Source organism: Callorhinchus milii, unplaced genomic scaffold (genome assembly GCF_018977255.1).
Source record: "Callorhinchus milii isolate IMCB2004 unplaced genomic scaffold, IMCB_Cmil_1.0 Scaffold21, whole genome shotgun sequence".
In the NCBI taxonomy this organism is placed as follows: domain Eukaryota; kingdom Metazoa; phylum Chordata; class Chondrichthyes; order Chimaeriformes; family Callorhinchidae; genus Callorhinchus; species Callorhinchus milii.
The window spans coordinates 2,601,495-2,616,900 of record NW_024704762.1 but is presented as its reverse complement, the minus strand read 5'-3'; the positions used below and the strand labels follow the sequence as shown (position 1 = coordinate 2,616,900).

The window sequence follows — 15,406 nt, the reverse complement described above, 5'->3', positions numbered from 1 at the left end:
CTGCAATGCCAATACTCACCTGGACCACATCACAACCAGAGACATGTAACTGCAGCTCTGCCTGGCCAGGAAAAGGGCATCTTCAAAAATAGTTGGCACAAAACACAGATAATCATGAGTATTCGGAGTCCTGTGGCTCAGTGGTTAGAGCACTCGCTTTGCAAGCGAGAGACCTGAGTTCAATTCCAGGCAGAGGGCGAAACCTTGGGCAAGTTTCCTTACTCCACACAGAGCCTAATAATAATCCTCCAAAAAACCAAAAACAATAATAAATTGGTCATTTTCAATCCATGACTGTTTGTGGGACATTGCTGTGCGCAATTGGCTGCCGCGTTTGCCCACAAATATACAGTCAATTCACTTTACAGTGTGTTCTGTGAAGCGCTTTGGGACGTCCTCCTGACGTGAAAAGCGCTATATCAAATGCAAGGATTATTATTATTATTATTATTATTATTGGTGCCAAGGTTGTGACTAATTTAAGAAGAGCCAAGTCTAACACTCCCTTCCCTGGGGATGTGGATAAAAAGGATGATGGAAAGGCAAGGACATGAATAAAATTGACAATAAAATTAATTTTACAAAGGAACAATTTCACAAAGTACAGTAAACCCCACACACGTCATATAAGTTGGGACTATACAACAAAAACAACAAATTATAAATGTTTAGCGCCTTCCATGACAGGAGGACGTCCCAAAGTGCTGGACAGTGAGGAATCTGCACAGAGCTGGTGGTTGGGATCAGGAGGGGGTGGAGAACGGGGAGGGTAGGGGTAGGAGGATGACCGAAGGCTTGGTCAAAGAGATGGGTCTTCAAGGAGGCAAGGGAGAGGCGAGGCGTAGAGATTGCGCCATGGAGTTCCAGAGGGGGGGCAGAGGGGCTGAAGGCTCACCGCCAATGGTGGGCATGCAAGGTGGGGGACGTGAGGCAGGCCAGAACCTACTGAGCAGAGGGAGGTTGGTAGGGGGTAAGGGGTGAGGAGATCGCAGAGCTAGGGAGGAGCAAGGACGCAGAGGTCTTTGAAGGTGAGGACTGTACATTTAATATGACTTCTGCAAAGTATAAGTAATTGCCAAATTTGCAGAGAATATAAACTCTTGAATGGGACTTGGGAAGATAATAATAATAATCCTTGCATTTGATATAGTGCTTTTCACATCTTCTAGACGTCTCAAAGCACTTCACAGAATATGCTGTAAAGTTAATTGACCGTATATTTGTGGACGAAACGCAGCCAATTGCGCACGGCAGCTTCCCATAAACAGTCGTGGATTGAAAATGACCAATTTATTATTATTGTTTTTTTTGTTTTGGAGGGATTATTATTAGGTGTGTGGAATAAGAAAACTTGGCCGAGATTTCGCCCTGCCTGGAACACTCGTTCTAACCACTGAGCTACAGGACTCCACATGTATGACTTAGGCAATTATGATTTATATAGATCAGACTTATGTGTGTTTTACTGTATAACTGTCTCAAGGCCCCTTTCAGAGTCTTATTGTTGAGTATCAGAATCAAGTAATAAATGTTCACATTTTTTTAAAAAAACGTCAAGCTTCTTTCCTTGCGATGTTTTCTCCTTGCTCAAGATAAGAACCAATACGTCTTTCTCTCCCTTGGCTTCTGTTGGATGGATAAAATGATTTCCAGGCAATGATACTTCACTTACCGAAGTTTGATTCTTCACCCAAATCCCGTCCAAATTTGTTCATGGATTCTCCGAGAAGCCCTTCCGGTTGAGGGTAGCCTGGATTCTTCACTTGCCCTCGAATCTTTGACATTGTGTTCAGCATTGTGAGTTTTGCTCTGGATGCTGTATGAAGACAGAATCGATTAGTTTTCCCCATAGAAAAAGCCACAGAAGATGCACAAGATTACAGACGTCCATGCCAAAACAAAGACTGACAAATAGCTGACAAATTCCATGATTGAATGGCGGGGCACGCTCGAAGGGTCGAGTAGCCTACTCCTGCTCATACATGTTATGTTAGCTGCCATCAGCTCGCAAATACCGTATTCAATACTGTAACAATTGTCTTTATGAAAATTAAAGACATTGCAATAGTCTACCAAATTGAATTGTAATTTGTTACCCATACAATTCAAAATAATTAATCAGAAAAAACTATTTTCTTCCAAACACCTCATTTCACAAGAACCTTCACAAGATTACATGAGTATCGCTAATACAGAGACATGTTCACGGCCTGTAAACTGAAGACATCATAAAGTCCTTGTGTTTTCTTTGTTGTACATGAAATCATAACGTTCATCTAATCGATAATGGGCTATCTCCTTGCAGAAAGCTCCTGAACACCCATCAAATCAAGCTAAAACTCCAGAATAATCAACCATGAACACATTTCAAATTTAATCTGCACCCCCACCATACTAGCAGCACCAACAGTTAAGTCTCAAACAGACTCACGTGGAGTATAAACACTGGCATGAATTGAATGGCGGGTTTCTGTACATTATACAGTCTCTATAAATCAATGCAAACAGAATCAGTTTCTCAATTGTGATCCATTGGGTGATTTTGAAACTACCGTACTATAGTTAAAGACAGCTGGAACGCTTTTGCAGAAGTTTTTAAAATTCCATTCGCGAGTTAATAATTATACCAAACAATCTATTGAATTCAGCTTGAATTTTACCACTTAAAAGCCACATCAGCTGCGATGCCCTGGTACCATCAGCAGAGAAACAAGATTCACCACGAAACCTCACACGTCATCAGGGCCAGCTCTGTATTCCCCAAAGCCTGGGCGCTTTGGTCAGTAACTCAAATCAGAACAATTGCAAAGCCATTGCATAGCTGCACCCATTACTTACGACAGTCACATTTTTCACAGCACAATTATTTTCTTTGCTCTTTTAGCCTCAGCATATATATATATATAATACATATAATATATAATATATATAGGTCATTATCAAATATTAAATAACCCAATAAACTTTTTCTTTCTAAAATCACATTTTACTTTTTGAAGGGTGAGAAACACTCGCTTACGGCATTGGCTAACAGCCACAATGAAGTGGTGCAGAAAAAAACGGTTGTTAGCCAAGAAAATTTTAGAGGCCCTGCTTAAACTTGCACTAGTACCTAGTTTAATCCTTGGGATTTATTTTTGTGGATCAATAAAACAATGTACTTTGTCACAGCTCCGATTTGGTACTGATTTTTATTAGCTGCAAGATTCGGAATTCAAGAATTTATTGAAATGCTTAACAGACGTTCGTTCCATCAGGAAATGAATTTTAAAAGCTGCAGAGGAAATTCATCCTGAAACTCCTAGAGTTCTGCCTTTGCTTTCTGCCCCTTGGAGAACACAAACCTGGTTCTCATCTGTTGACAGTATGAGGGAAATGCCACGTCACAAATCACATGCAGGGCTTTGTGGTGCAACAGCAATTATTTATTAATAGTATATTCTGAAAACAGCCAATATTCTTCATCTGATTAGTTTTTCCTCTCCCCTTCTCTCCTGACACCAATGGCTTTCTTTTTCATTATATAATTATTTGGGGAGGACAAGTTTGCAGGGCTATGGGGAGAGAGCGGGGGAGTGGGATTGATTTGGATAGCTCTTTTCAAAGAGCCGGCACAGCCACAATGGGCCGAATGGCCTCCTCCTGTGTGGTATAATTCTATGATTTTACTGGGAAAAGTGGGTGTGTGAGAGAGAGAATAGGAAGAGGGGATTGATTAGGGGTGGAGGCTCTTGTAAACACTGGCATGGACTAATTGGACCAAAAGGCCTGTTTTACTGCTGTACAGTCTATGCAATTCTATGTAGCTCGTCATCACCATTATTCATGTGTGAGTCTTGGCAGTGTGAGGTACAATTAACACAATTAACACTGAATGTCCACACACCGCATCAAGTTAAACACCTCAAAGCACTTCACAGGAATGAAGGTTAAACGTAGGGACTAGGCCTTTGTAGGCACAAGAACAAGCAATGCCCCACAAACAGCCAGAATGACCAATTTAACTGGAGACTCTGTTGGTCAGGATCCTGGGAGAACTCTCTTCGATTTTTGAATTGTGTTAGTTCTTTAACGACCATTTGAGCAAACTTCTGACTGCTTGTCCAACTAGGACCACCCTAATCGTTGCTCCCTGGCTCAGGAACTAGATTACCGAGACCACCACTGATGATTCAACTCCAATATTCTGTTGGCAACATGTCACTTAGGTGCCCTCTCAACTCCGAGGAGACACCACTTACTTTCTTCCCCCATAGGAAGATAGTCTGAGTAAGCAGTTAAGAACTCAACTTAACATCCCATATGAAGGACGGCACCTTCAATAATGTTGTGATTCTAAACACTACGTTAGAATGCCAGCCTAGATTATGAGCTCAAATCCCCCTGACAGAGAACATACCCACAACCTTCAGACCCAGAAGCAAGATTGTTACCAACTGAGCCAAGGTAATAGCCAAGGCTTAGTTGCTTGATCAATCAGTCCGCACCAATGAATTTTCGGCACACAAGCAACATAACTGATGACATGGTTCTTACTGGTTGGAAGTATAGGAGTGATGACGGCGGTTTTTATTGGGGTGGGAACAGTACCAGAGGACAGGGAGAGGTTTATGATGTCAGTGAGTAGAGAGACAAGGAGGTGGAGCTGGGAGGTAAGGAGAGGAGTAGGGATGGGGTCAAGAGAGCAGGTGGTCGGTTTCATGCGTAGGCCCACATGAAAGGCGCTTTACAAATGTAATTTTGTTGTTGTTGCCATTGTACAAGTAGATTATATTCCAAATGAAATGCGAGTTCTCATTGCTATTGCGCCTTCTGTTCCGGATTATAATCCTGGATGCAAAGCGATAGCGTATCCTGATCGACCCTGGAAAATCACAGCACCAGCAAGTAATGCAACGGTACTCTTTTGCAAGCAATTGGCAACTCCAGATAAGGCTCCCAGGTCATTTCAAAGCACCCATCCCCATTAAACTAATGCAGCTATTCTGGAACTTATGGTGTGTTTCTTTGTTACACAAATAGACTAGAAGCTGAAGAGACAGGTCCCCAGAGTGCACTAAACAAGAGGATTCATTGTGATAGCAAAAGCTTATTTTCCTGAATTCTTGATAATTGTGTGGTTTGGAACTCCAGTCCAATCCATCAGCTTCGCTCCCTTCCTTCTTTCCTTCAAGGCCCTTCTCAAGACCGTGCCTTCGGTCACCCTCCTACACCCAACCTCCCTGTCCTCCACTCTTCCTGATCCCAACCTCCAGCTCGGGTCCAAATCCCTGACTGTCCAGCACCTTGGGATGTCCTCTAAATGTGAAAGGTGCTATTCCCACGTAATTTGGTGGTTATGCTGTTTCAGTATTTTATTTTTCTGAATCTGGCAGCATGGATTGCCACAATTCCCAGTAGCAAATCCTTCAGATCCATTGTGCAGTCAGGGGCAGAAGGTTGTGGGTACGTTCTCTGTCAGGGGGATTTGAACTCGGTCAAAATCATTTTCACTCGACATGGAACAGTTTGTAAAATGGCTGTGTTGTTTTCTAGTCGTTTCATTCTCTTTAAATGCAGCAGTAAAACCACCAAATGCATACAATGCACAGCTGGAAGTTATTACTCACATTCCTATACATGACTGTAACACAAAGATGTTTCCTTAGCTATGTCACAACCCGAAGATCTAAGTGCTGCACAGAAAATATATTTTCCTGCTCTTCACACATGACTTGTGCTCACTGGCTTTGGCCTCCTCACCAGTCATCAGCAATCGTTTGCCAAAGTCGCCAACATGTTTTAAAGTATAGTCCTTCCTCTTCGACAGTGCATATGCACCCTTTCCCCTGGTCCGATTCGTGCTCGGCCATTGTCAATTGCTCTGGGATGCTAATCAGCATGAGGGTGCTCTCTATATATATATTTGTGGTGGTGGTGACCACTGTTTTTCAGAGTTCAGACAGCAGGTTTGACCGTGGTGGGCCTGAAGAAGAGGCTGAAAACCACATGCACACCAGACATCGACCAAGAGCAGAAACCCTGGTTTAATTTCCTAACCTTGAGCACTGAGAGCGATTGTAGTGTCCATATTCACATCCGTGCAGAGATTAGCAAACTGAGCACAGGACGAGAATCAAAGTTGAGATGTGTAGCTCAGCCAGCTACTGATTAAATAATTTGAATTGTAGCGAGTGCCATGTTGGGAACATTTCTCATTATGTGAAGTTCTTTTGAGAAGTTTTGATGTGACAAAGGCTTGAAACAAGGTAGTGGCTAATACAACTCTGCCTGCATCATTGTGAGTTTCCAATGCTACAGCCTAGCAGCACATTACAAAGCAAATACACCAGAAGTGTACAGTTCATTTAGAAATCAACATTTCCTGTCTCAGGCTCCTGGCACTCTCTTTTACCTGGGTTGGGTTGCAAGTACTCTGTGGTTTTGGTCAACACATCCATCACAGCTTTGCTGGTGATATCCACTTTCTGAAACCAAGCAACACAATTAACAGTAATCTCACCTTGGTTCAATGTGCATCAATAAGTTGTCAATAAATCAAATGGTGATCAGAGGATGTACATTAAAAATGGTGAAAGCTTGGAACAAATATTCAAAATATTTCTTGTGATACAGGTATGCCCCCCCACACCTTGCCTCCTTCAAGGCCCGTCTTAAGACCCTACTCTTCAACCAAGCCTTTGGCCACCCTCCTACCCATAACCCTTCCTGCCTTCTACACCTCCTGACCCCAATCCTCAGCTCGGGTGCAAATCCCTGACTGTCAGCGCCTTGGGACATGACCCCGACGTGAAAGGCACTGTGTAAATATAATTTATTGTTGTGGTTTGGAACAATTTGCCAGGTGAGTGAATAGACCTTTATTTTAAGACAAGTGTTAGGTAGGCCCTGTTGGGAACTCATGATATTGAATGTTAAATATCCAGCAGATGGCACTAATAGTAACTTTTTCAATGGATCAGTTCTACACATTGTTGCTCCACTTAATCTACACTGACTGGTAGCCACTTCCCCTTGATGTAAGGAACTTCAGATTAAAATTGATGTAAAAATCTTGCCAGTTAGATTTCAATTGCTCAATCAGTTGTTCACAAAATATTGCCATTATTTAGCTATGCCCTGGTGAAAGGAGAAAGTTCAACTTACTGTTTGCAACATTAAATTATGTTAAAATAACAATCACTAAGTTCTGATGTGTTCTGTAAGACTTACTTACTCACAGAGTCCTGCTATGCTAAGGATATGTAGAAGTTTTCAACAGTTCAGTGCAAGAATTATCAGTTGCGATGCTTTTTTAGTGTCTGTAATGAATTGCATTTACGCTGTACATTTTGCAGCTATGTTGTTCAATTTTCCCAAACATGCTGTGCAAATTGCTGGTCCCTTAGCAATCTTAGTTAGAGATGGTGGTTGTATAGCAAGACCATGTGTTTTTTGCATCAATACCATTGCATATCATGTATTCGCTCCCCGCCAAGAAGCCACGGGTGTCTTAACTACAGTACCTTCTATTTCAATCATCTACAGAGCTCTGCATTTCAAGTAGGGACAAACCAAGCAGTTTCTCTTTCTCCTGCAGATAATTGAGCTTTAGGCAGTTTAGTCAGAAAGCATCGTGTCTGGGAGGAAAATGGTACACTTTGTGGATTCAGTACAATGACTCCATCTGTGGATTAGCTTTGAGTCTGGGTTATTATGAAGGGTAAAAAAAAATCTGATATGGCCTTAACATTTCCTGTAAGACTTGGGACGGGTGAGAGTTCAGGCATTGTAAATAATATAACCACAATCAGTGTCTTTGTGTATCCTAATCTATGGTAATATAGTCTATTTCCTAAAACAGAGAGATTTATAGTTACCATCAGGCTATGTAGAACTAAGGAAGTCTCCAAAATCCAAGAAAAAACATTCTGATTTCCTTAGGCTCTTAGCACATCCACCAATGTTTCTCTGAGCTGTAAACCACTTTAAAAACTATTAAAGCTACACCAACTGACAGGACTGTGCAAAAGCAGCTAAAAATGTCCTTGCAATCTTGATAATATTAAATGAATTTGGTAAATATCCAAGTCTGTTAGTAGCCCAGTTTGATGTAGTTTATATATGAACTTCTTCCACTCCTTTTGTTTCAGTTCTGATGAAGGATCCTTTAATTCGGATTATGATTAATTCTATTACAATAAAAGATGTACAGTAGTTGGGTTCCCATTGCGCACAGCTAAGGATATGAAATAGACAAACACCACCAATTTATATAATGCCCGTCATGTAGCATCTCAGAATAATTCACAGAGATGCAGGCTGGACACTGAGCAGGGGCAAGGAAAAGGGGGAGGTGATCATAGGCCCGGTCAAAAAGATAAGTTTTAAGATGGGACTTGGAGTGAGAGGTAGCGAGATGGAAGGATAGAAGAAAGGATTTCTGAGTTTAGGGGCCTCGAAACTGAAGGCTCGGCCACCAATGGTGGTGCAAAGGGGACAGGGAACTTGCAGCGAGTCTAGGGAAAGGAAATGACTAGGGTAGAAGATTAGAGAGAGAGAGAGAGAGATGCTAGGTTGTGAAGGGATTTATAGGTGAGGACCTTGAAATCAATCTGATGGCAGCTAGTGGAGCTTAGTGAGCACCTGGGATGATGGGAGGTACACAGTTTGATGCAGGTGAGGATATAGGCTGCAGTTTGGGATAAGTTGGGAGTTTATGGATGGTGGAGTTTGAGAGTCCAGATGAGATGTAACAAAGGTGTAAATACGGATTTTTGCAGTATTTGGCGTGAAACTGGGGTGGGGGTGAGTGATTTGAGCGGAGGTGGAGAAAAGCAGTCATGGTCAGGGTGATAAACCCATCAATTCACCTACCCGTTCCATGTCTTTGAAGTCTTCATCTAGTTTGGTTCCTTCTGCACCGCCCACCTTTTCACTGACCAGCTGAAAAGAAGAAAACAAAAGTGTTTAAACACTTCAAAATAAGAATGAAAAGTGAATAGTAATATGGTCATTTTACAATAAGGAAGCTCAATTTTAATGTCCTCCAGTAGCTTTTGGAATAACAGAAACAGTCGCCGCTTAGAAACCTCCAGAGGTGACTGTGCAAGCTATAAGTTCTACTATCTTCAAGAATCCTACACTCAAACTCATCTCATTTGATCTGGTCAGTCATAGGATTGAGTCAGTCTAGCCTCTGAGCCAGATGGGGTACAAGTGCCATGTCAGCACAAGACCTCACAATGTAGGCTGACGTTCCAGGGTAGCACTGGGGGGGGGGGGGGAGAGGAGTGTTGTATTGCCAGAGGAGTCATCCTTCAGATGAGGCATTAAACCAGGGTTTAAGTGGATGTAACGAACCCATGACACTGTTCAGAAAGAGAAGGTTTTTTTCCAGCAATCTTCAGTTAAATTGGTCATTGGGATCCAATGGGCATATTTCCAGTGGGCATATTTGCCCACAAATGCACATTGACTACATGCCAGCAATTCCTTGAAATACCTCAAAGCACTTTACAATATCATACTTACTATACCAAGGCCTGGATTATTATTTTCCTAAGATTTCTTGGTTTTGCTAGTCAGTGCTCGGTATATTGCTTCATCAATCTTGATTTAATTGCTCTGTTCTGTAAATGTATTTTTGGTTTAATTGGAAAGAGTCTATGTTTGCTTGTAACACTTTCCATCTTTTGAAAGAGACTAAGATCTAACCTGACTATAGAAATATATGAAAATAGAGGGTTAGTTGTTGGCTGTTAAAGCCACGTCACTAAAAAGCGAGCGCTACAAAGGCACGCTACAAAGGCACGATTATAACTAATTAGAGATGATCGACCGTTATCATGCTCACCAATGAAAAAATGTAAAATTAACTGACGGAGTCTTAATTATAAAGCAGGAATGTGGTAAGGATTGACTGCACGGTTGCAAAGTTGTTGCAAGGAGACAGGAATGTTTGCTATACATGTAGATGGCAAAGCTATGCAAGAATATAAATATACAAGCACTAGGGCTTCCCAGAGGTACAGTGGATGAAGTTATTGCTTGGTGAAGCACTAAGTTATACAGACTCAGCTGACTTAATTGATCTCAGAGTCCCTGGGTTTGTGACGATAAGCCAGGATTCCCACTATCCAATAATTCCCCCAGCTGGAAAGCATGTGTGAGTGGATGTCGGGCAATGACATGATCAGGGACGGTTGTGATCTCTATGAAGACTCACCATTCAGGTTTGTAATATGGAGGATCAACACTTGGACAAGGTACTTGGGAAAGGAGAAAAAGCGGGGGGGGTGGGGAAGAGAGGAAGAGAAGAAAGTTGACAAAACAAACATGTGTACTGAGGGACAACATACTTGCATAGTACTGAGATAGGTTGCACTTAAAGCCTCAAATTACCTGCATTAACTTTGTACTTTTATATCTGAGATTTAACAACAACAACTTATATTTCGTGGAGTCCTGTAGCTCAGAGGTTAGAGCACTCGCTTTGCAAGTGAGAGACCTGAGTTCAATCCCAGGCAGAGGGCGAAACCTTGGGCAAGTTTCCTTACTCCACACAGAGCCTAATAATAATCCCTCCAAAACCAAAAACAATAATAAATTGGTCATTTTCAATCTACGACTGTTTGTGGGACATTGCTGTGCGCAATTGGCTGCCGCGTTCGCCCACAAATATACAGTCAATTCACTTTACAGTGTGTTCTGTGAAGCGCTTTGGGACGTCCTCCCGACGTGAAAAGCGTTATATCAAATGCAAGGATTATTATTATATTTATATAGCAGCCATCACACATGGTAGAATTCCAGAGCACTTAAATTTGAACAATATCTTGATGAAGATATCGGTCACAGGATTAAATTTGGACATTTCTGGTTTGCAAATACCAACAGTTACTAAAGTGAAATTGTAGAAAAGTTGCTTAATTAACCGTGTCCCTTAGGGTCCCCTGAACAGCAGAAAGGTCAGAATACTCAAGAGTTTTCAGTGTGGCCAAAGTGACAGAAAACATAAATAGTCCCAGAGGTACAAAGGAAAAACAAGGAAGTTGCAGGGAATGGAGACTCTGGGGAGGTAGTGGGTGGGATTCAGCAGAAAAACCACTTTCATACTGACCAGAAAATGGAATAGTCAATGGGAATCGGGGGTCCTACACGAGTTTCACAGCAGAGTATTCATCTCCGTAGCTTTATGGATCGCTCTTGTTTGTAAATGACCAGCAATGAATTGAGAACATACCAGTGCAATGTTTCAAATGTCAAGAGAAACAAAATAATCGACTGCAATTCACCAAACAAGATTTGGAGCTTGCAAATATCACTTCAGACAGGCACCATGTTTTAATGAGACCGATGAACTTAAGAGATAAATCTTCGCATTAATGCACAGGCAGCCACTCATCGCTGATTGTGGACAGTATCATTGTGGGAAACATTGATTTTGCATCATGACCGGGAGTGGGGCACAGGGGCAGTGATCGATATAAACAGCGGTGAAGCAAATACACTGTTATATTTATAGCACATGAGCAATCCAAACCACTGGGAACAAGATAAAATGGGGTGGAATAACATGCACACGAGCCACAGCTTTAACAAGGAGAGAGAGCCCACAGATGTGACTCTACTGGTTGCTGGGAGCTGAGAGAGAAACAATAGGAAAGTTAAACATTTCTAAAGCAGTTTTTTAAAAAAAACAATTGAGGGTCACAGGCTCAGGCGGTGCCTCACTCGAGGAGCAATGGTTCCATGCCCACAATTCCCCACACAGTCAGGGGGATGTGAAATACAATGTTGTATACCTATTTTCAAAGGATATTATCCTGCCAGATTTTGTATTTTTAAACTTACTATCCTATCCCACTCAATGTTCAAACATGTTTTGCAAAGCTTGTTTGCATTCTTGATAAAACAACACCCAAAACCCACAGCAAGCATCAGAAGTGGACATTTCTTTCTTGGATGAAAAAAAATCTTATGATACAACTGTATAAACAACATTTTGATTTATTTTGTTGACCAGTTTGGCATGAGTCATCCATGCACAATCTATGGCCACCAACTATCCTGACGTAAAGCTTGAATCCATAACCTTCAGAGAATGTAAAACCAAGTCAAAATGGCTACTGAGAGAAGATTATTGCAGACTACAGCATATAGCTCGGCCAATGTGCTAGGCGCCAACCAGTGATGCAGCAGGAGCCCGCAGGCACAACACTCCCAATCACATCCATCATGCGCTCCATAAAAAAGAAAGCAAACTGGAGGCAGCTTCATCCCTGAGGCTGAGATACTGACACAGCCATAGGACCAGGTTAACATGCTTACATGCACAGAGATTTATGCCAAGTATTTACTGTTTCAAGTGAGTGATATAAGTCCCATTAACAAAGCAATTAGGAACAGGAAAACAGATTTGCACTTCAGGCCCTAAACACATTGTTCAAGGCTGATGACAGCTCGGAGCAGATACAAAACTGCACAAGTTTCAGTTTTTTAATGTCAATGGACTGGCTATAATACTGCATCAAGAGTCCTTTACAAAGTTCATCGTCTTTTCATTGGAGTATTCAAGACATTTTAAGAAGCCATTCTTGAGCCGATTCGGAATCGATTTGCCCAGTCTGCATTCAAATTGAAATGGTACAAATCTATATCCCCTTCAAGGTGGTTTCTGGCGGGAGGCTTCTGCAGCTCAACCTCACCATCACCCTTACCTTTCATTATGTCATCACCCAAACCATATATTATATATATTAAAAAAAAGCTACTGAACATACCAACACATTTACATCCATGAACACAAACCTCTCCAAGTGCTGAAGTACCTAGAATCCCAATCTACAAGTTACTCAAATAGGTACTTGCACCCGAGTGAAGACATCAAGCCCTTTCACTTTATTCCACACATTCACATTGGGTTTCAGGTCAACAGATAGACAGTACAAGAGAAAATTATTGTTTGCTAAAAAATGCGTCCTTTTCGACCTCGAATTACTGACTCCCACTTAACAATTTCATTCGTATAAAAACAAAATCGTACACAAGTACACAGTCACTACACTTCAGACTTTCAGATGTTCAACTTTAAAAAGCAGATCACGTGAGGATGATTATCACTACTACTAAGTTATTTGCCAAACTGCACCACACGGTTTAAAAAATACTAACACTAATTTCATCAGTGATGCTTCTGCCTGGGGTAGAGAAGCTATGATGTAGGTTCACAGAAATACACAGGAACAGGAGTAGGCCATTTAGCTTCTCAAGCCTGTTTCACCATGCTATAAGATCATGGATGATCTGTACCTAAACTCCAGGATCATTCTGGTTTCGTTTTGAAAATACTGTAATGGACTCTGAAAATTGGCAGTGTGGAAAGAGGCTTAGGTGGGACTTTGTATTATTCCAGGGAGGAAGTGGGATCTGTGCCAAATAACATACTGGGCAGCCCTCCCTAGGTGAAAGGCCCTATACAAATGTAATTTTGTTTGTATAAAAGGCATGACCAAGCCCCAATATGCCATTTATACCCTGGACAGCAGCACAAGGAGATCGTGCTGCTCAGAGGACACAACAAAGGCACCTTATGGTCTAACCACATGGGTGGCTGTTAATGCAGGTTGTGAATATTGTGGGACTGAGCTGGGCAGAACCATTGAAGCATAGAAGTGGTGTGGAAGTGTTAGCCCAGGTGCCTGCAACCGTGGGGTCAGAGAAGTAATGAAGTACCACCACCCGACTCGGAGTCAGGCTCCGCCACTGTTAAACACTCTGATGTTACCCTGTGTGGAGGGCACTATATAATTGCAAGTTGTTGTTGTTGCATGCTAACGCTCACTTTTTCGGGTCCATTCCTACATCAGACTATTTCTTTCAGTTAGGCCGCAATTCCAGAAGTACTGATTCCACCCCTCTGGTCTCAGCTAAACAGCCATTTGGTTGTGTGTCAGCTGTTTTTTCAACTGTGCAGGATCATCACAGCCAAGCGTGATTCTGACAAGGTCAACTGCACTACTTTTGGTGACTGACATCAGTTACCTCAGCACAGGACATGGATTGATTCTGGAACTATGCAGCTGAAGTCCTCGTGGAGTCCTGTTGACCAGTGGTTAGAGCACTCGCCTCGCAAGTGTAGCGTGAGGTGGTGGATTGGGGAGGAAGGAGGTTGGAGAGGTAGGGAGATGCCAGGGAGTGAATGAACCTGAACACGAGTGTGAGGATCTTGAAGTCGATCTGTTCGATGATGGGGAGCCAGTGGAGCATGTGAACCTGGTCGTTAATCAATTGGCGAATCGCTTTTCCGAGGATAATAATTCCTTAAAAATAATAATAAATTGGTCACTCAAACTACGACTGTTTGTGGGACACTGCTGTACACAATTGGCTGTTGCGTTTTTCCCACACAATATATAGTCAATTCACTTTACAGTGTATTCTGTGAAGCGCTTTGACAAGATGCTATATCAAATGCAAGGATTATATGCAGCTCAGTCAACTATTCGAAAACACCCTAAGCAAAGGGGAAAGTAATCAAATTCAAACTGTATAGAGCATTCAGCAACTTCTTGAAAATGAGTCAGGCAATTGTTCACACAATGAAAGGATAAATTGCACCTAGGAGCCTTGTTCCCCCTCTAACCAAGTCAACAATGAACATCAATAATGCTCTGACATTTGTCAGCAGGGAAATACACATCGAGTTGGAGCAACTAATAAATACTTCAACCGCTGAAAGTAATCACAATTAATATCGACATCCAAATACATTCAGCCCTGAATTAAGATCCAATTATGGGACTGTGCAAATTCTTTTCTGGCATGAGATCTTATTGGAACTGATCACCCTCACTGAAGTGACGTACAACAGAGCACAGTATTAGTGAGCTGCCAATGCAACCCACAGCAAGCTTATTTCAAGAATACAGAACAAAAAATAATATTCAGATGGATTTCTGCATGCTCAGCAACTGCATTTTCCTTGTGTATAGACTTTAACCTCCGATCTATTGCAGATTTTTTTAAAGCATCAATGTGGAATAGTCCTTTCTCAAGCCACCTGGAACTGATCCACAATCCTGGGCAGCACTCCAGCATGTGGACTAAATACTGCTTGGCTCTCTTGCCTAATGAAGTTGGGTGGTGGGGGGAAAAAGAGTGTAATGGCTAAAGCATGTTTTGGCACCTGGCAGAGGTTAGAGCCAACAAAAGTTGGATAGTCAATATCAAGTACTGAAGCCGCATGTGCTTTGGATCAAAACTTGTACAGAGGCAATATCTACAGTAAACTCAGGAGAGAGACAATCTTTCTGGGGCTAGTGGAAGTTTTTTTTTAAATGACAGTACCACCAAATGAGATCAGTTTAATATTGCAATGCTAACTTTCCATACATATGATGCAAATATGATGTGCCCCAGGGAA

At 41.9% G+C, this 15,406-nt stretch overlaps 1 protein-coding gene across 2 annotated transcripts in view; it reads right to left on the bottom strand.

Moving 5' to 3' along the window:
• The window catches only part of sh3gl1b (SH3-domain GRB2-like 1b), a 75,312-nt gene that overhangs the window by 14,646 nt on the left and 45,260 nt on the right, over positions 1–15,406 (bottom strand). For both annotated transcript variants that reach the window (XM_007901129.2, XM_007901130.2), the window contains exons 2-4: positions 8,857–8,925; positions 6,395–6,467; positions 1,673–1,816 (exon numbers count right to left, since the gene is read on the bottom strand). In XM_007901129.2, the coding sequence (XP_007899320.1) occupies positions 1,673–1,816; positions 6,395–6,467; positions 8,857–8,925 (286 nt within the window). The remainder of the gene's footprint in view (positions 1–1,672; positions 1,817–6,394; positions 6,468–8,856; positions 8,926–15,406) is intronic.